Below are 22,151 nucleotides of genomic sequence, written 5' to 3'. Positions count from 1 at the left end.
ATATTATTAGATCGAAACGCTAATAAAATTATGAACTCATACGGAATGTCGTGGAGACTTTTGATATCCGAGAGCATTAGTATTTGAAATGAAAATTAAGTTTAGCGCCTTTTTGTTGAAGCGAAAGCGTGCAGCGACTGTAATTCCAATCCAAGAGCTGCGTCACCTTCAAACCTCTGAAAACTCGCTCACAGAAAGCCTCAAGAAATCCAAAACCTCTTCACACTCTCACATGTCTAAAACCCTTCTCTCTCGCATCAAACCCCTTCAAAACCGAAAGCCCACTTCTTCTTCTTCTTCTTCTTCTTCTTCTCCACCACCTCCCCACGTCAAGAGACTCGTCAATGACACCATCCAAATCCTCAGAACCCAACATCATTGGGAGCAATCTCTCGAAACCCAATTCTCCGAAACCGAAATGCTTGTTTCCGACGTTGCCCATTTCGTTTTGGACCGAGTGCACGATGTAGAATTGGGTTTGAAGTTCTTTGACTGGGCATTCAAGCGATCCTACTGCTGCTCTCCAGATGGGTCTGCGTATTCTTCGCTGTTAAAGCTTCTGGCGAGGTTTCGGGTGTTTTCGGAGATCGATTTGGTGATGGATAAGGTGAAATTGGAAGAAGTAAAGCCGACCCATGATGCGTTGAGCTTTGTAATTAGAGCTTATGCGGACTCTGGGATGGTTGGTAAAGCTCTTGACTTGTATGATATTGTGGTTAAGGTGTATGGTGTAGTTCCGAGTGTTTTCGCGTGTAATTCGTTGTTAAATGTTCTTGTGAAAAGTAGGAGAGTTGACGTTGCACGCCGGGTGTATGACGAAATGGCTGAGAGAGGTGGCCGTGAGCATTTGTGTATGGATAACTATAGTACTTGTATAATGGTGAAGGGGTTGTGTAAGGAAGGGAGGGTTGAGGAAGGTAGAAAATTAATTGTGGATAGGTGGGGAAAGAGTTGTGTACCAAATGTTGTTTTTTACAATACGCTTATTGACGGATATTGCAAAAAAGGTGATGTCGAAAGTGCTAATGTGATTTTTAAAGAGTTGAAATCGAAGGGGTTTTTGCCCACTCTGGAAACTTATGGAGCTATGATAAATGGGTATTGCAAAGAAGGAAAGTTTAAAGCGATTGATCGGCTTTTCATGGAAATGAAGGAGAGAGGCTTGCATATTAATGTTCAAGTACGTAATAATATTGTTGATGCTAGATGTAAGCATGGTAGCTTGGTTAAAGGAGTGGAGACAGTAAAGCAGATGATTGAGAGTGGTTGTGAGCCAGATATTACAACCTACAATATTTTGATTCATAATTCATGCAAGGGTGGGAAGGTTAAGGAAGCTGAACAGTTTATAAACCACGCGATGGAGAGAGGATTGGTGCCAAATAAATTTAGTTATACTCCTCTTTTTCACACTTATTTCAGACAACGGGAGCACAGAAGGGCCTTGGATTTGTTTACTAAGATTACAGAAAGAGGATACAAACCTGATCTGGTTTCTTATGGAGCTCTCATCCATGGACTTGTTGTTTCTGAGGAAGTCGATGTTGCAATGGCAGTTCAGGACAGAATGATGGAAAGTGGAGTAGTCCCTGATGCTCACATTTACAATGTTTTGATGAGTGGCCTTTGTAAGAAAGGGAGGCTTCCTACTGCCAAGTTGCTGCTTGGTCAGATGCTTGACCAAAATGTACCACCAGATGCATATGTTTATGCCACTCTGGTGGACGGGTTAATCAGAAATGGTGACCTTGAGGAAGCAAAAAATATATTTGGGTTAACTATTGAAAAGGGTCTAAACCCCGGTGTTGTGGGGTACAATGCTATGATTAAGGGTTTCTGCAAATTTGGAATGATGAAGGATGCACTTTCTTGCTTTGAGAAAATGCGGAAAGTGCATCATCGTCCTGATGGGTTCACGTATTCTACAATTATTGATGGGTATGTCAAGCAGCATAACTTGGATGCTGCTCTAAGTTTCTTTGAACTGATGGTCAAACAGGGATGCAAGCCAAATGTGGTCACATACACCTCCTTGATCTATGGGTTTTGCCACAAGGGAGATTCCTGCGGAGCTGTAAAAACTTTCAAAGAGATGAAATCCTGTGGCTTGGAGCCAAATGTAGTCACATATAGCATACTTATTGGAACATTTTGCAAGGAAGGTAACCTTGCAAATGCCGCCTCCTTTTTTGAACTAATGCTGAAGAAGAAGTGCATTCCTAATGACGTCACCTTCCATTATCTGGTAAATGGGTTCACAAACAATGAACCTGGTGCGATTCCGAAGGAAGTCAACGAGTCCCAACAAAATGAAAAATCTATTTTTCTGGGGGTTTTCAGAAGGATGATATCAGATGGATGGTTTCAAAAGGTTGCTGTTTATAATTCCATTATCATTTGCCTTTGCCATCATGGGATGGTTAAAACTGCATTACAGCTGTGTGAAAAGTATGTTAATAATGGCATCCTTCTAGATTCTGTTTCGTTTGCTGGTCTGCTGCATGGTATTTGTTTGGAAGGAAGATCCAAGGAATGGAAGAGCATCATCCCTTTTAACTTGAAGGATCGGGAATTCCAAACTGCTGTCAAATTCTCGCGTATAATAGATGATTACTTACATCAAGGAAGAGAATCTGAGGCTACACTTATTTTGCAGTCAATGGTTAACGATCTTATGTCTCGAGACCAAGAGGTGGATCTTAAAGACATAAAAAGATAGGGAAGAACATCATCTTTGTTTTCCTCGCAAGTGATTTGTCAGTCAGTACAGGTAGGTTAGCACTACAACGTGAAGTCAATTTTCCATCCGGTGGCTTGATAAGCCAATCATAACTTCATGAGAATTGGTTCTCGGGGATCTAAATGAGTTTATGTGCCTCCATGTACAAATCTTTCGGTAGGTGTTCTTAACAGATCAAACATGTAGGATTTAATCCGTAGGTTGCCATTTTGTTTTGTTTTGTTTTCATATTAATCTCACCTTAAGGTGTTTGTTTATGCAGTTTGGTGCCTCTCAACTACATATTCATATACTTGCAGATCAGATGTAATTATGTTGAATGACAGCAATCATACATGTTAGCAGGATACTCCAGCAATGTGAATTTTGCATCTGAGGTATTAAAGGTATGTAATTCCTCATTATGTTGTACTTTCTTTCTTTTTCCATCTTTTAGAAAAGTAATGTATCGTAGCATTATAGTGTTAAAAGTATGCTCCTCTTTGTCGGTTGCCAGCCAAGGAAGATTTATTGTCAATTATACTGCAGGGTGGTGAGCCTGTGAAGGAAGTGGTTACGGTGGTTAAGTTCTTCATCAGCTTCATGTAGACCAGAATAATTCTGAACTTTTGTGGGTATGTTTACTGGCTCCTTTTCTAGATAAGCAAGAAAAATGCAAGTAAACAATTGTGACACGTACATTATCATAATTCTTATGATTTAGGAATTTTAGCTAAAGCTTTCATTTGTGATTCAACAGTAGGTCATTTCGAGGGCGTGTCATGAACTGAAAACTGCCTCCAATAATCTCTATCCACACTCCTCTCAGCTTCTCGAGTAGACTATATTGGTGCTTCTCTTCTGTTCCGCCCTGCCCTGGGAGTCTGATTTTCAGTGTAATAGGGAGTCCCATCCAGATGCTCCATTTGTTAATTTAACTATGTAGGCAATCTCATAAACAACTGCTGATGAGAGCTCTGACACCTTGAACTGTCCTTGGACATCTAGGTTGCGTACACCCGTTAGTTTGGCTACCTCAATGTTGTCCTCACTGTGAATCAAAGACATACAAATTCTCTTTTTTCATATATAAAAAGGTGCCCAGAAGACACGAGTTCAATTCCGCTTGAGAAATTCGTCAGGCTCCTTATAACAATTCCAAACCCAGTATGGAGGACCACCCCAAGTGATGGCTAAAGACCTTGTGTATAACAATACACACGAAATAATTTGATTCGGTAATATACTAATAAATATATTTGCTTGTTAGATATAATTTATATGAGTATGTGTATTTAATACAATCATTATTTGATGGTCAAGATGGTGATTCAAATTAGAACTTCGGGTCTAATATGATACTGGACTTGAGAATTTACAACAATCACAAGCATCCTCGAAACCTATGTTACAACAAGCAAAGGCTTGTAAATTCTTAAGGTCGTCATAAGTTACATGTAATTACCCACCATAGGTTACACTGAAATATTAAGGATGGTTGTGGTTGTGACCCACCAACTTTAGAATTTACAACAATCGCAACCATCCTCAAAACAATACTAATGCAAATCAAATACTGAAGTTTAGAACCCCAATGTGTTGGTCAATTGGAAAGCAAGCAAAGGTTTGGAACTCCCAATCCAGTTTTGAACTTCCGCATATGCATTCTTGCGGCCGTCGGCTTTGCTTTGATATACTGTTTAATTCGAAGTAAAATGTACGCTACCGCCTCATATGGTAACGAGGCTATGTAGGGAGGAGAATTAGTCTGCCACTTAAAACTACGATTGAGTGTCTTCCTCTTTCCTAGTCACCAAAGGCATATTCGAATAGGAAAAAAAATACCTACTACCCACTATCCCACAAAAAGTCCTATTTCACGTTTGCACCCCTACGAAGAATGATACTTTACACAAATAAACAGGCCCTCGCATTTGATAGTTGTAAAAGAGATAAACATGTGCTCGCTCCACAAGCTTACCGAAATCTCCACTCTCATCCTCCTTTGTATAAGATTTTGTTGTACTGCGACTGAATGTGCCTTTGCAACACCTCAAAATGCAGTGGCGGATTCAGGATTTTAGTGTCCGGTGACCCTAATGTAGAAGTTCCAAAAGTTCTAACATCGATCATCTTTCTAAACATCATCAATTTCTATTGAATTTGTTTCACATCTCTATTTTCTACTAAATTTGGTTCATATGAATGAATCAAGATTAAGCTCACATAAGCCAGAACCAACAAATGCTCATCAACATCATAACCCAATTATGACTTTCCAAAGATAAAATTGGTTCACATCACACGTATATACATCAATTTAAATGGTTAACATCTATATTATAAATTGGGACTAGGATTTTAGATTAAACAACTTACATACACTTGGAAGAAAATTGAATTAGGCGGCGGCACGACAAGTGGTATTGGAGGGAGGTGGTGGTGACTGGTGGGATGAGGGATTGGGAAGCTTGCATATTGGATCTGGAACCTCTGGGTTTGTGAAATTAATTTCGGACTTAAACATTAGGAAAGGCATAAGGGATTCTCAGGTTTGTAGAAAGTAGGAAAGAGAGAGTGCTTTTTCTATTTTTTTTTTATTTGACCTGACTCAAAACAACATTGTTTTGATTAGATCGTTTAAATAAAAAAAGAATTAAAACCTCTTCTTCTTCCTCGTTTAGAACATGTTGCCTGCACATCCATAGACATAAGGACTTCTCCACCACCCCGCGCAACCCACTAGGAGGACTACAACATAATTGGTCTTTTGCGGCGCACATAGAGCGCCGTAAATAGTTATTCACGGCGTAAGTCCCCAAGTAGTAAAAAGCCCTTGTCATAAAAGATGTTTTGTCAAATCTGACGTTCTCTAGTAGCCGTGAATAATTTAAGCAAAACATGTCGTAAATGCTCTTTAAGGTGTGCCTTGCGTGCCTTAAGATACAACGTTAATGAACTGTCGTAAGGTTTTTCCAAAAAAAAAAAAAAATGAACTGTCGTAATACTGCAAAAGAAATTACGGCATACATGTGTGCCGTAATTTATATTTGATACGGCGCTTGTTGAGTGTCGTAATAATGTAAAAGCAATCACGGCACACGTTGTACATCGTAAAAAAAGACTATCATCAACAATTATTACTAATTTTGCAGCTGTAATTTACATTTATTTTTATTTTTAGCAATTCATTTTAGACAAACCTAACTTCATAACATCTAAATTAATATTGTAAGAAACACAATAGAAAGAAACAACAATCACCACAAACACATTAAACTCCAAATACTTAAATTAATTAGTAGAAATTGTCAATTACAGTACAATTGGAAGTTTTAACACAAACAAAAAATGTTTTGTTCCTCTTTACAATTGATGCACATCCTAAAGTTGACAGAGGAAACTAATCATGACTACAAAGCAGCATCACCCTCAAAAAAGCAATCTCCCAAGCTCATCCTCCATGTCCCTTGCCCATAGAGCATCCAATTTGTTCACAAAAGAGCATCATACCAACAAAAAAACAAGCAATTCCTTAAGAAGTGCCGGGCTAATTCTCAAATCTGTAGGACCAAAATATATAACCTAGTAAGTGATAGAAAAACAAGAAATATCTAAAGTCAAAATTGATATAAATTTAGTACACCATCATGACCAAAGTTAGTACCTTTCAGCCAAGAGCTAGTCAAATGAGATGGATTCGAGTCTTATATCTTATTGTGCAGTCTCTTGTTGATGTTATACTTCAGCAAGCCAACTGTTTGCTGATCTCCATCTTCCAAATCTTTGAGGACATCTGCATAATACAAAATAAACAATTTCTTTTACAAACTATAAATAAACAAGATTACCAATATACTTGACAGAACTTGAAAAACAACAACAAATTGTTTCTATTTCCTTACTTCCTTCGATCAATTCAATGATCCAAAATCACAACAATTTGGATACGAGACAGTCACTTAACTAAATTAATCATCCATGTCTTAAGTTGTTAAGACAACCTGCATAAGTAGATTTCCATTGACATTAATTAAGGCTACAACTTACATATCCAAATCATCATCACTACCATTGAAAGGCAAATTGATATCACTACCAATGAAGGGTAAATTGATATTCACAAAAACTACTACCAAATATAAAATCAACAAATCTGGATTAACAAAAACTACTACCAAATATTAACAGGTAACTGAAAATTAATAACAATATGGATTAATCAAACATCCAAATTGCCCAAATGCAGAAGGCCCCGAAACAAAACAAAAAAAGTTGATCTGTAATTTCTACAAGTTAGGTGATCATAGCAAAATCCAAATTTTAAAGTTATGCAAAATGATAGCTTAAGCAATGAATAACTCAAATCTCACAAGGAAACAGAATGTGGACAAAAAAGAAGAATTTTTTTCAAGTTTCTATGCTAAGGTTATTAAATGTTAGTTCTTTTTTTTTTATAGGTCAGGTCATTACCACACATATATACAGTTATTTGTTGCTAGAGACTAGTGAGGTGTGTGCTCGCTTGTGATAAATCCTTCCAAAACAATTGATGCATAGATTGATTTAAGTTATAGCTTGATAGGACAGATTTATTTGAGCAATTTCAATATTTTCATTTAGAAAAAAAAAAAAACAGAGAATGCATTGAAATAGCATATTGATTTCAAGCTTGCATACCTTTACTCAGTGAAAAAAACCCAAAATCTGTATATGCATAGTCAAGCAAGAAACATAGTTAAAAAAGAAACCTAGAAACAAACTCATAATCCCCCTTCCAGAAAAATAACCCGTCAAAACCTCCAAATTCAGTTCCATAACCTAAAATATAGAACATCTTATAGAATGCCGATGATATTACCCAAAGTCAGATTAATAGAGAAAAATCTAAAATTCAAAGTAATCAAAACCAAATCAAATCAAAGTAATCAAAGAAAGGTTTTGAAATAAATGTAACCTGCAAGTCAAAAACCAAATCAAAGTAATCAAAGAAAGATTTTGAAATAAATGGTTGCATGAGAAGTTTTGGTGTGCATGTGGTAAATCTGGGTTTGGAATTGCGTTATGAGGGATTTGTTGGTGGCGCAATAGAGGGTAGGGAAGCGCTGCATATAGAATCCCAGCCAATGCAATAAAGCTAGGCCAGCAGCCAGCCACTCTCTAGCCGACATATATATGTTTAGGTAATTTTTTTAATTCCTAAATCTATAATCCCTAACCCTAATTAATTATTTAAGACGAATTTTTGTTTAATTGGTATAGAATCATATGGTAATGCACTAATTTTTGTTTAATTGGTATAGAATCATATGGTAATGCACTAATATGGTTATTGGTTATTGGTTATTGATATGAATTCTATGATTATTGATGAATGAAATTATGAAATTATGAATTCATATATGATATATGAAATTATGAAATTATTGTTTCGTATATGAATTCTATGATTATTGATGAATGAAATTCTGAAATTATGAATTCTATGAATATGGGTATACATTTATTCATATGAATAGTTGAATTAAATTTTTATTTGTTGAATAAGTTGTATGCTTATTGGTATTGGTTAATTGAATTGTTGGTTGGATTAGTTATTAGGCATATTAGTACAGTCTACTCTAGGATTAAGAGTCTAAATTTTATTAGTTAGATTTGTGTTACACAACTGCACAAGGTATTTTATTATATGATTTTACTTTATTAATTCATTTTTTGGCATTACAATTTAAAATTTAGCTTTCTAATTTTGAGATTCTTATTCTATAAATTCTACAAATTACGTATGAACCTTATATGTTATTGGTATCAATATGACTGACTTTGGAGACTGGAACATAAAAATATCAGCGCCGCCATCCCCAGTTATTGAGAAAAATAATGATACTCAGGGACAAGATAGTATATAATTTATTTTATCATATCTTCCATCAGATCCTGGTAAGCAAATTCGAATTTTGGATTACAATGTTAATATTCGAGATCAAGTGCGAAGAGCGTATGTGCTAGCTGGTCCTCAACAACCTAAAACCCATAATTTCCTTACAAGAAATATGGAGACACGCAAAGACGATTCAACCATGCTTGGTTGGAATATAGTGTAGAAAAAGATGTTGCCTTTTATCTGTGTTGCTACATTTTTAAATCAAACATTGGAGAACAAGCAGGTGGTGATTTCTTTGTTGGCGAAGGATTTTCTAACTAGAAGAAGAAATAAAAACTACTAACTCATATTGGAGGGGTCAATAGTGCACACAATCAAGCATGGAGTAATTTTGAAGCTTTAAGGAGTCAAAAGCAACATATCCAATCTTTTTTCTTTAAAACTCATGATGAAGCTCGAATTCAATATAAAGCTCGGTTGAATGCATCAATCAATTGTTGTCGATTTCTTTTGAGACAAGGACTTGCATTTCCTGGTAATGATGAATCTGAACATTCAAGCAACCATGGAAACTTTCTTGAGCTTCTACAATTTCTTGCCGACCATAATGAGGATGCGAAAGCCGTTACTTTGAAAAATGCTCCGGAGAATCACAAATTGACATCACCAGATATTCAAAAAGACATTGTAAATGCTTGTGCAATTGAGACCATCAAGGCTATTATTAAAGACATTAGCACTTCATTGTTCTCTATTTTGATTGATGAATCTTGCGACGTATCAACGAAGAAACAAATGGCTATTGTATTGTGCTATGTGGACAAGAATGGGCATGTCGTTGAGCGTTTTATTGACATTAGGCATGTTACTTGCATCACTGCTCTCTCACTCAAGGAAACCACTGATGAGGTATTTTCTAGGCATAAATTGAGCATCTCTAGGTTGTGTGGGCAAGGTTACGATGGGGCCAACAATATGCAAGGTGAGTTCAATGGTCTTAAAGCTCTTATTATGAAAGAAAGTGGTTGTGCCTATTATATTCATTGCTTTGCACATCAACTTCAATTAGCTCTTGTAGCTATGGCAAAGAAGAACATCCAAATTGAGTATCTTTTTAGTATGGTTATTATTTTGGTAAATGTTGTTGGAGCTTCATCGAAGCGTTGTGATCTTCTTCGAGAGAAGCAATCTATTGCAGTTATTGAAGCACTAAACAGTAGTGAGTTTACAAGTGGGAAAGGCAAAAATCAAGAAACTACTTTAAAACGTGCTGGAGAAACAAGTTGGGGTTCACACTTTGGTACTTTAGTAAGTATAATGACTATGTTCTCATCCATACTTGATGTACTTGAAGTAAAAGCAGATGATGGATTAAGCTCTCAACAAAGATGTTCCATGCAATCATTTGATTTTGTGTTTAATCTACACTTGATGAAATATATACTAGGAATAACCAATGAATTGTCACAAGCATTGCAAAGGAAGGATCATGATATTGTAAATGCCATGAAGTTGGTGGAGTTTGTAAGCAAAGGTCGGAGATAATGAGAAAAAAATGGTTTTTGATTCTTTACTTAGTGAAGACTCTAAATTTTGTCCTAAACATGATATTGATGTGCCTAATATGGATGATATGTTTCTTTCTCAAATGTGAGGGCAACGAAAAGCACAAGAGTCACAAATATGCATCATTATTGTGTTAGGATATTTTATGTTATTTTGGATTAGCAGCTTCAAGAACTAAATAATCATTTTAATGAGACCAACATTGAGTTACTTCGTTTGGCATGTTTATGTCCAGCCGACTCCTTCTCTACTTTTGATAGCCAAAAGCTATTGCGTCTTGCCCAATTTTATCCTAAGAACTTTTCTATGAATGAGTTGGTGATACTTAAGATTCAACTTGAGACTTACATTGTGGATATGCGGTCTAACATTGAGTTTTCAGGTTTAAAAGAGATTATAGATCTTGCAAAAAAATGGTTCAATGCAAAAAACACAAGGTGTATTCGCTGGTTTACTTGCTTGTGACATTAGTTGCTACTGCAACCGTTGAAAGAGCATTTTCGGCCATGAAATTTCTGAAGAATCGATTGAGAAATTGGATGGGAGATCAATGGATGAATGATAACATGGTTATTTTTATAGAGAGGGAGATGTTTGATGGTATTGGTAATGATGTTGTCATGCAACGCTTTCAGAACATGCAAACGCGTCGAGGGATATTGTAAGGGAATGCTGTATGAAAAACTTTATGGATTAATATATAAGTAGGGAAGTGTTATTGACACTCCAAAAATCTCATTCTACACTCCTCACAAGTGTATTTTTCTTTCCTAATATAGAAAGTTTGGAGTGTAGATCACAAACCAATAAGAGAGAAGAAGTAAAGGAATCAACAACTAGCGGTTGCATTGTTCTCATTTTGGTAAAAATATCATAATTATATTTTAAAAGCATGATTTTTTTTTTTATAAATCTCAAATAATAAATACTCACTTTCCTAATTTGTATAGTATTGGATATGTCTTAATACAAACCTTGTTGAGACGATAAAAGGCCAAGAAAGCATGGTTCGGGCAATAGGAAGATGAGACACAACAATGATACACCAAGCAATTAGAGATGTCAAAGTTGAAGATATGGAGGTAATGACCAGTAATCAAAGTCATTTTCACAAAATGCTTAGAGTTTACAGTTCTAGAAACAATTCAAGATTCAAAAAACTATAAATAGTCCAAATGTGTGACTATATGCATATTGTTGGTTCTATTCTTCCTACTGAAAAATGATAGGAGTATTCCAAAAAAGGCATAAGAAAGACAACCCCAAAGAAAAGAAAGAAAACTGGTGACTAAGGTGAAGATATTGAGGTACCAAACAAAGTCATTTTGACAAATGCTTATAGCTTAAAGTCTATAAACAATCCAACTTTGAAGTATTAGAAACAGTGCATACTCTCTAATAGTACAAATACAAAAACAATGATATCTGCATGAATAAGTACTACAGATCCAGAAACAATATTATTTAATAAAAGAGAAACAGTGACTTACAATCCAAAAACTTTTATATCTACATACTTTTCTAACAATATAAAATCCAGAAACAAATTTTTTTACAGTTCATAAATAGTGTAACATTACAAATGTAATTAACATTTATTTTGCAAAATCAATAAACAGTATCACAATAATAATTTGAATAAATGATTAATAGTTGTGTAACTATGTGCAGAATGTTGATCCTATTCCTTCTATTGAGAAATGAGATGAATCTTCCAAAAAAAGGCATAGGCAAGGCAGCAAAAAAAAAAAAAAAAAGGACTAGTGTTGAACAAGATGGCCAGGTTGAAGATATTAAGGTAAGGACCAGTAAACAAAGTCATTTTGACAAACGGTTCAGCTTTGAAGTTCTAGAAACAGTGCATACTCTCTAATACTACAAATACAAAAACAGTGATATCTGCATGCTATTTAGTACTACAAATCCAAAAATAGTGTTATTTAACAAATAGAAACACTGACTTACAATCTAGAAACATTGATATTTGCATACTTTCTAGCACTAAAATCCAGAAAAAATTGTTTTTTTTCAGAGTCCATAAGCAGTGTAACACTACAAATGTAATTAGAATTCATTTTGCAAATCCATAAACAGTATCACACTAATAATTTGAATTAATAATTAATACTTGTGTAACTATGTGCAGATTGCTAATCCTATTCCTTCTACTAAGGAAGGAGATGAGTCTTCCATAAAAGGCAAAGAAAAGACTGTTACAAGGAAAAGAAAAAAGACTGATGTTGAAAAAGATGTGATGGAACCTGATCAAAGAAGAAGTAAAACAGATGAACCACCATTAATGAAGCCCAAGAACAATTCGACAAGTTGTACGATGAAGAATTGCGAAAGCTTGATCTAGATTATCAAATTCACATCCTTGGTATTGACACAACAACAACTGATGAGATGTTCAAACAATTTCAAAACTGTACGGGCATGGAATATAAGAGGTATCTAGTGTTCAAACATATAATGATGCATGCAATTGACAATCTCCAAATAAATTATGTAGTTTCGGGTCAAACAACTGGACAACTCAAAAGAGACATCGAAAAGCTTCAAGAAGAGTTGAACAAGAAGAAAATCAGTGATATGGATGCTGAAATCCTACAATTGCAGTTGAAAAACACCGAAACTCCAAGAAAAATCAATCAACTTCTCAATGAGATTGGAATCCTGAAGAATAAGCTACAAGAAAATCAAACAGAAGTTCCAAAAGTTCCAAAAGATAACACTACAAAAGAGCAACCTCAAGTTCAAATAAATGTTCAAGTGTTCGCTGTTTCTGGAAAAAAAAATGTTCAAATTATCATTAACAAACAAAAAAAAAGAAAAATATAACACTAATATTAGGCCGCGAGTTAAATCATTCTAACATAAGAATGAAAATGAACCATTTTCATGCTCACAAAACCTGAAAACCCACACACTTTTCAGCTTCGTTGAGCAAAAATCATCCATACTCGTTCTTCGATTTCATAAGATCATATGATTTTCAACTCTGGTGAGAAACTTCCGTGAGCGACTTCACTTCGAAAAATACCTAGAAACAAACAGAGGTAATAAATTCTTACAAATTTTCTCAAATAATTTAAGAATATAATTTCATTGTATATAAGTTAGATCTATTTGAATCAAGCGTATACAAAATAACATGCATGAAATTAATCAGTGTTATTTATCTACAATAAAAAAAAACTTTTACAATGCTCGGGCAAAATTCATCCCCAAAATTTTCTTAACTGACAATAAATGTTAAAGATCTAGAAAATATATTTTTCGTTTGGTTGAAAAAGTGTTCAATTGAGAAAAGAAATGTCCAAAATATTGAGCATGTTTGACAGTGATTATACACTACAACTTTTGCATTTTTTAGTTGCAGAAACATTGAGTTATTCTACTCCATTTTCAGAAATAGTTCACAAATTAGCTTCATTGTGTTATTTAGTATAAAAATATAGTGATTTTAACAGTATTTATGCATAATGTGTACTCTATTTCAATTATAGGAAAAAAATAAACATTTATCCAATGATATAATGTTTTACAATTACAAATACAGTGCTTCATTTTTGTTACTTTTATAAACAATGCGGTACTCATATTGATTTTTATTTCCTTATGTCTAAGTTGCATTCTAATAAAACTATATTAGCAGATTGTTTCACTTAAAATAACTATAGAAGTGCCAAACTCAACAAGAACTAGTGTCAAAGTAACATCGAAAACAACCAAAAGTACACAAAAGAGGAAAATGCTTGGAGAAGTAGAAAGAATATCATACACCAAGAAGGAAACTATACATCTACATATTGAAAACAGTACCAAAGAAGAGATCATTGGAGACTCAATGCAAAATACACATAAAAAAGGCAAGGGCAGCAGAAGAGAAAGACGGAACCCAAAGAAAACAGCAAATGCGAAACAAAGAGGCAAAAGAAAAGCTCTCAAACACTGCAACCAACAACAGCAATAAAGATAAAGAAAAAAAAAAAGGAGCCAAATCTGTTTTACAATCAAACAAGGAACAAATTCAAGAAGACATAGTGGATGATGAAAAAATTGCAGGACTGCCAGACAAAATTCTTTCATCAGTGGCAAAAGAAAAAGAGCAAGAAAAAGAAATTCAAGCTCTGAAACACAACAATGCTCTCAAGAAAAATGATGTGCAATACAAAAAGCCGACATCTAGAAACACAACAACCAAATGCAAAAATATAATCCTACCAAGCACTCTGTCATTCAATCTGGATTTAAAAGACGAGACTTCATCACAACCCGATGACTTTCCAGCAACAAATCAAACATATAGTGGTGTGAATTGGACACAACTTCAAGTCTATAAGATGCTGCAACCAGATGAAAGAAGTAAAATAATTCAATTGTGCTTAACAAACAACATGTAAGTACTACAAAAAACTCTTAACTAATGTTTGATTACAAACTCCTATAACTTTATAAGCACTAAATAAATATAACATAACTAAATCTTATGCAATTTCCTGTAGCGATGTATACTAGATTGCTAAAACCACATATTTCAACTATTTAAGAATAATGGTGTTGAAAGAAGACCTACACAGTTTAATGTCAAATTGATCTATATCAACTCAGGTTGTTGACTCTTTCTGCTACCTCAAAAGAAAAAAAAAAGAAAACATCAACAAACAAAGAACTTCTATGTCTCTACAACAATCTTTGTAAGTATATAACTAGTTTTGCATCGTATAAACTTTTTGTTAACTGCATGTTTTATAAAGGTAAAACATAAAACAACTAAGTTCTATGAATATGTGTATATATACATGTAACAATCACAAAACGTTGTGCCCTGTTATATTTAGTATCAATAAACAGTTGAGTATTTGGTACTTTTGAAGAAACAGTGTGACCTATTATGATTTCGATCCATAAACAGTGTGCCAATTTTGCTCTGAATCTGTAAACAGTGTAGTTTCTAGTTGGTTCTTTTCCAGAAACAATATGCCATATTATGATTTGGATGCATAAACACTGTGATATGATTTTACATTATTTTTATTCTAACATCACAACATCCAAGAAACTGTCCAAAACAAGGAAATGCTCTACAACCAATTGATGGACCAATATGGAAAAGTGTCAAAGATTTTCTTTCTCATTTTTCCATTACAACCATTTCTCATTGGTAGTTTTAGGCATAAAAACTACAGCAATGACTAATTACAATTCTGCTTGACAAAATTCAAAAGATGAAGATCTGGAATGTGATTGCTACTGAAAAAATACAGCAATAGTGACAAGCAAAAAACCAAAATCACAAATCTCTCTCTTATATATTGTAAAGAAGTATCTTATTATTCTATAACTTTGTGCAGGGGACTTTGTTCAGTATCGACTTGATAGGCAAGAGAATCAACAAGTCATTCAAATCTTACGGATTCAAATCAAGAAACAATGAAGAAAATCAATTCCATCAAAAGTGACTTTGAATTCCAAGTCCAGGAGGAAAGAATATGTACACAACAGAAACCAACAGCGTACATGAAAAAATTTAAACCAATTTTACTTTTATAAATAGTTTTTGTTTTGTGCATTTCATGAAACATTTTGCTTTTTTGAACTACTTATCTTTTACATACTTTGTTTACATTTAATACTCATGTTCATTACAACTTAAATTTGTTTGAAATCAGATTGGATTGCGGCTTATACACGGTTAGCTTCATTAACCAACTATCAAAGAACCAGAAAATTCAAGAACATATCCGAGATTATCAAGTTTTAAAAGCACTGAAATATATCCTTGTGGATTTGATGAACCATGATTTCCGTTAGACAAAAGAACAAGAAGCTTTCATAGAAATCTCACAGAAACTGACAAGCATTGGGTATTAGAATCAAATTTGATAATATAGCTTATATGTAATTCTCAAGTGAATGTACTTTTTAAGGTTCATGATTTACTTTTATTATGGTTTAACAAATATTTTTGTCAAACTTGTTTGATGCTACTCAATACATATATTGTCTCTGGACATAGTTTCTTCCCATTATGATTTCAAAACAAAGACAATTTCTTTCATTATGTAAAACTAACACTGTCTCTGGAAAAACAACCAAAACATAACACTATTTTTTGAAAAAATAACCAAAAACATAACACTGTCTCTAAAAACTAAAACTGATCATGAAAACAGTGTGATTGTACCAACACTATCTCTGAATAAATAGAATCAAAACATAACACCGTTTTTGAAAAAAAAAAAAACATAACATTGTCTTTGAAAAAACTAATACTAGACAACAAAAAAAAGTGATTATTTGGCACTTTTTCAGAAACTAAAATGTCTTATTATGATTTGGTTCAAGAAACATTGTCATTGAAAAAATTGAACCAAGACATTACACTATATCTGAAAAAAGAACCAAAACATAACATTGTGCTTGAAAATGGAGCAAAAAACAACGCTGTGTTTGGTAACTTTGCATAACATAGTGGCACATATTACAATTTGGATCCACAAACAGTTTGATTTGTCTAAAAACCAACACAATTTTTGGAAAAGAAACCAAAACCGAACACTATATCTAAAAATTAAATCAAAATCGAACAATGTTTCTAAAATAATTAACAAAAAACTAACACTATGTCTGGAAAACTGAACCATAAACTAATACTGAAAGAAATACATTGGTATAAACCAAAAGTTATATAATCTGAAACATCAATTGAAAACAAATAATCAATCTTCAAATATTAAAATATGTTACATATCACAAATAGCTCCCATTTAAAGAAAAAAAAAAACCAACCGTCTTGGATAACAACTTTACATGAAACCTTGTTATGTCCCGAACCTCTGAATCTACTACAAATCACAATATTGTTAGTCCCACTACTTTCACCAGCAGATTTAATCCTAATTTTTTTTTTGTCTTCTAGAAGAAGTCTTAGTAATAGGAGGCCTCACACCATTCGTAAAATTAGGCTTATCCAAATTTGAAACTGGATTCATGACAAACTGATATGTTTCTTGATAAAAAGTTGTCTTCTAGTAATATTCAACATACTCAAATACATCACGATTATCATGCTGCAGTATGTCCTATCATCCAGACAAACAACAAAACGATTCCACTCCATCCTAACTTCAAAAACATCCATGTCAGAATGACTAATCCTCCAATGCATGCCCTCTTTCAACAGTTGCTTCAGCTTATTTTCTTTCTTTGGACACAAAATCGTATGAATATTCTGATCGAATAATTTCTTCTTAGCCATATTAACCATCAGCCAAACTCTAATATCTTCAAGAAGATCTATAAGTAGCATACAACAGCTATTCGACACCATGACATTAAAAGACTCTGAAAGTGCATTACTTATTGATCCTCATCTCTTACTAGGAAAGTGAGCAATAGCATAGTTCTCTTTAGGTAAATTAGCTAAAAAATTATTCACATGCCCTTTCCCATTATCCATAAATTCAGCAATGCAATCATCAAAATCAGATGCAGCGCATGCATAAGCACAATTTACTAAAAGATTCATCATCTTCTTCTTTAGTCCCTCACCAGCACCATTTGGAAATAAACTACTAACATTCTGTTTTAAATGAACAATACAGTATGAATGTAGAGATTCAGGGAAAACTTCAGGAATGCACCTTAAAATACCGTCATGTCTATCTGATATAAATGTGATCACCTTCTCTTAAGGCCCCAATATATGAGATAATATTGACAAAAATTATCTCCAATTTGCTATTGTTTCTGAATCAATAATAGCATAAGGAACCTCGAAAATCTTTGCAAAAACAGAAAATGAATAAAATACTGTCAAGTGTAAATTGCTTTTGTAACTGTTTTTGTTATTGTCATTGAACTATTTCTGTAACCTAAAATATGATACAACTGTTTATGAAACTTTTTTGTACTTTTGTTTACATAAAACATATAACATCAAATATAAAGTCAGACTATTAACTCACCATCATTGCTATTTTTTTCACAGTAGGATAGTAGTGTGCCCTTATATTTGTTCTTGATGAAAGTACCTCAATGAATAACATTGAGCGACAAAACATGAATCCTTTAATCCATGCATCGTAAGCGATGAACAATCAAAGAAACTTGTTGGACTCTAGTACAACTTCAAGCTTAAATACAGATCTAGGATTGCTTGCAAGGGTAAATTCTATATACCAAGGCAACAACTTGTAAGAATCAACATCGTCGCCGTTTAGCTCAAAAATTACCTTCTATTTACCGAAGTATGCAGTAGAATAATCAATGTCTAGTTCGTAAAACTGTTTTAGGTTTGAAATAATTTCCTTCTATTTGATAAGTGGATTTAACTGAACCTTATCCTTAATGAGAAAAGAAACAAACTTCCGACCAACAACTTTGTTTTTCTTCTTTCGAATCATTCCCTTTCATGTATGCACATTGTGCAATTTCTGAAAAACAAAAAAATCATTAATCGAACACTTAGTTGCATATACACGTCAAAGATAACCGTTAGATTCTTTCCTAGAACACTTAGCGCTAATCCGACTCTTATCATTCTTCAAATATTTCAACTCAAACCCACACTCAACAGAGAACTTCAACTTATCACGAAAATCGGCACAACTTCCTCTAAAAACTTGATCCACGGATTCAATATAGCTTTCCCATTTAGAAGACATGTAGCTATGAATACCATGAGAACCATACTTCACTTAATGATAATTTTCACTAACAAGTGTCGTAGAATCTGATGTATAACATGAAAAAGATACACTGTCCGTATGTAACTCAACTAGAGCACCTGCACATTTATCAAAAACCAATATTTATACCAAAGGTTTTCCAACAACACCAAGAACTAACAACATGTTCTTATCATCGACACACAATCCAATAGACAAGTAGAAACTTCACTCAAATAATATATCAACTCAAAGCACCTTGGTCTTAAACCTTTAAACCTAGAGCAAAGATCAACACATATATGATTGAATGTATACGTTGATGAAATAGAACTAATGAAGGATAAACCACCATAAGTAAACAGAGCTAGTTTATCATTCTCCGTAACTATGGAACACAAAAGAAAACAAAAACAGAATCAATACACAATATTAAATAAACATATATAACAATAACCTACAACAAAATGTAAAGACTACAAAACAACAAACACTGTCTTTGAAAATGAACAAAAAGATAACACTGTTTCTGAAAAACTAAACCAACAACTAACACTATTTTTGAAAAATAAACAAAAAAACTAACATTATCTCTGAAAAACTAAACCAATAGCTAACACTATCTACTGTCACTATAAAACAGGCCACAGTGGACGAACACTTGAATAGAAGTTATAGCTCTCACTGCTCGTGTTTGGTAAAGATGTCGAAGAGATCATCATTCGGGGCCTCAGAAATCCAAGGTGAAGACGAAGGCGATGATCACGATGATGAAGAGATTCTGATGGGGAAATTTGGAAAAATAACCAAAATATAGACCCCCGTATAGAATTATAACCACCCTTTGAAGTTTATGATAATTATAACCAAAATTTGATATGAAAGTACTAATATACCCTAATTAGTGAAAAGTTATAAACTTCCTCATGTTCTTAACCGTGAAAAAACGAGAACAACCAATAGCTATTTGCACTAGCTCACCCCTTCCTAGAAAGCTGGTTACCAACAAGATCAATGAACGCTTTAAATGCTGATAACTAGAGTTGGAGCCCATTTAGTAAACTTTTGAACCTTAGCAGCAACTTCTGCCTTTGTGAACTCCTCTCCATTGCTGGAGGCGCTATTCAACCTATCAAAAACAAAATGGGTAACCAATAAATCAAATGGCACACCAATTTACCGCATATTTCATAAATCCTTCATCGAAGTTAATGAAGAGAGCACAGAACAGCAGCTGTAACGGTAGATGTTGTTTCTTTGTGAATCACGCATGGCAAAATAAACCAATAAACTTGCTTAAGATTGTTGAAAAATAAGATATAATTGCTACATTAATCATATATAAAATTAAATAATAATTCATGCAACTAAATGCCAAATTTAATGCATACTCTAATATCTAATGCACTATATGTATGATTATGTGTATGATGGAAAGTAATTCATCATTAAAAGGGGACTTGCCTATTTATAAAAGTAGGACAATCAATGAACAAGAAAAAGAAAATCTGAAAAGAAAAAAAAAACGAAATTTGGTGAAAAGAATGCTTAAACATAAACGACAATCAATGCTTAAATTTAAAGGAAAACTAATAAAAATGGCTTGAAAACTTTGAATTTTAATGATAAGGACAAAATAAAGGGTAAAGTGAATAGTACCAGGATTGACTTTTTAGTGTAAAAATGTGGTTTTTCGTTAAAATGAACAGTACCGGGTGCTTTTTGTTAAAGTTCTCTAAATTTAAATCTATGGATTATAGTGACAAATTTCGGAGTTGACCTCTTCACAAAAGGGCAAGCTTTGAGTCATCATTGGCAAGGTTCTGACTTTTAAGAAAGGCTCCACATCCTTGGAAGAAAAAAAAAAAATCTCCCTTCATTTTGCATATCCTTGAACATTTAATATTTTATGGTAATGTAATAATGTTTTTTCTTTAGGCTTGGGGTATGTAATACTTGAAAGGCAAATGTGTTTTTATGTTTCGAAGTAATATTATTTGATAATGTGGTATGTAGATGCTAATTTAGTATTATTTTTTTCATTTGATTATTTATTGATTTAAAATATTATTTTTAAACATGTAATGGGTCAGGTCATTATACTTATTAATATTAACGGGTTGATTACGAGCCAGGTCATATTACAAGTTTATTTAACGGGTATTACACGACATGAATATGAACGACACAAAATGTCAGGCCTAGTATTTATCCTCCTTTTCTATTTCCCCATTCAATTTGTTTTCTTTTTTTTCTTTTTTTAATGCTTTTTGGTCACCCAATTTTTAAATTTTCGAATTTTAATTATTGAGTCATCGACAATGTATTAAAAGGCGAAGGCGTACACCCCGCCTAGGCGTGAGGTGTGAGGCACGGTACCTAAATTATATATATATATATATATATATATATATATATATATATTATATAATTATATTTATATAATATAATACTTTGTAAAATAAATATAATTATAACTAAACCAAAATAATATCATCTTCTTCATTATTAAGTCTAGTTGTACTCAGAAACTATATCATAAAGTCTTGAATGTTGTAATTATTTATTTTATTGTAAGCAATTATAAAGAAGATTAACAGAAATAAGGTTGAGTGGCTATAATTATAGGGGATTTCAAGGAAAATAAATGTTGAATATCACAATTACAGGGAAATTCAAAATGAAATAAAGGTTGAGTGGAGAAATTATAGGGAATTTAAAATGAAATAAAGGCTTAGTAGAGTAATTATAGGGAATTTACTATGATCTGGTGATATTCCTTTTCACTTGGAAGTGAGAGGTCTTAAGTTCGAATTTCGTGGATAGCGAATTCGATACCAAATTAGGCTACCCATTTTGTGGCTTAGTCAAACTCCCATTCCCCTTAATGTAAAAATATCGATGTATTAAAAAAAGGAAATAAAGACTTAGTGAAGTAATTATTATAGGGAATTTAAAAAATAAAAAATAAAGAAAGAGTTAGAGTTAGACTTTGTCACGTAGGATTTGGAGAGAGAAACTCTCTTTCTTCTTCGTTTAAACTAGAACAATCTCCTGCATTTTAGAAATAGACATGAATTTTGAAAGGAAAAGCGCCCAAGTTGAACATATGGGAGCACCTCAACCGCCTAGGTGTGCCCCGATGCTGCCCTACACCCACCCCCACAAAACATAGGCGAAAATCCAACCGCTTAGGCATGTCCTGAGATGAGTTTTTTAAAACACTGGTCATCGATTTAATTAATTTTTGAATTTAGGTTTTTGCTGGTTGTGGCAACGGTGAGGATCACAACACCGGCCCGGCGAG

General features: G+C 33.5%; 2 protein-coding genes across 3 annotated transcripts; both read left to right on the top strand.

Annotated features, from left to right (window-relative positions):
* The first annotated feature begins 44 nt into the window (after window positions 1-44).
* LOC103437298 (pentatricopeptide repeat-containing protein At1g52620) lies at window positions 45-4,075 on the top strand. Of its 2 annotated transcripts, none has more exons than XM_017332697.3 (4): window positions 45-2,896; window positions 3,003-3,126; window positions 3,269-3,354; window positions 3,480-4,075. In XM_017332697.3, the coding sequence occupies exon 1, from the start codon at window positions 89-91 to the stop codon at window positions 2,717-2,719; it is 2,631 nt and encodes an 876-aa protein (XP_017188186.1). In that variant the 5' UTR covers window positions 45-88; the 3' UTR covers window positions 2,720-2,896; window positions 3,003-3,126; window positions 3,269-3,354; window positions 3,480-4,075. The 2 variants fall into 2 exon arrangements, with proteins under 2 accessions (XP_017188186.1, XP_017188187.1); XM_017332698.3 differs by having other exon boundaries at window positions 3,237-3,354.
* A 4,457-nt stretch (window positions 4,076-8,532) lies between these two features.
* LOC114822470 (uncharacterized) lies at window positions 8,533-12,528 on the top strand. Its single transcript, XM_070816442.1, has 4 exons — window positions 8,533-8,620; window positions 9,124-9,903; window positions 10,051-10,127; window positions 12,316-12,528. Exons 1-4 carry the CDS (start codon window positions 8,533-8,535, stop codon window positions 12,526-12,528), a joined length of 1,158 nt encoding a protein of 385 aa, XP_070672543.1.
* Window positions 12,529-22,151: the final 9,623 nt, after the last annotated feature.

Source organism: Malus domestica, chromosome 17 (genome assembly GCF_042453785.1).
Source record: "Malus domestica chromosome 17, GDT2T_hap1".
NCBI lineage: Eukaryota > Viridiplantae > Streptophyta > Magnoliopsida > Rosales > Rosaceae > Malus > Malus domestica.
Note: the sequence above shows the minus strand (reverse complement) of the source record. Positions and strands in the feature narration are given on the sequence as shown.

What these genes read in the sequence shown, in the direction of transcription:
- LOC114822470 (XM_070816442.1), top strand. Translation starts at nt 8,533, where the DNA reads ATGACTGACTTTGGAGACTGGAACATAAAAATATCAGCGCCGCCATCC. An exon ending in TGATACTCAGGGACAAGATA is followed by an intron (nt 8,621 to 9,123) that starts GTATATAATTTA and finishes TTTTGAGACAAG; the next exon opens with GACTTGCATTTCCTGGTAAT. An exon ending in AAGTTGGGGTTCACACTTTG is followed by an intron (nt 9,904 to 10,050) that starts GTACTTTAGTAA and finishes AATATATACTAG; the next exon opens with GAATAACCAATGAATTGTCA.
- LOC103437298 (XM_017332697.3), top strand. Translation starts at nt 89, where the DNA reads ATGAAAATTAAGTTTAGCGCCTTTTTGTTGAAGCGAAAGCGTGCAGCG.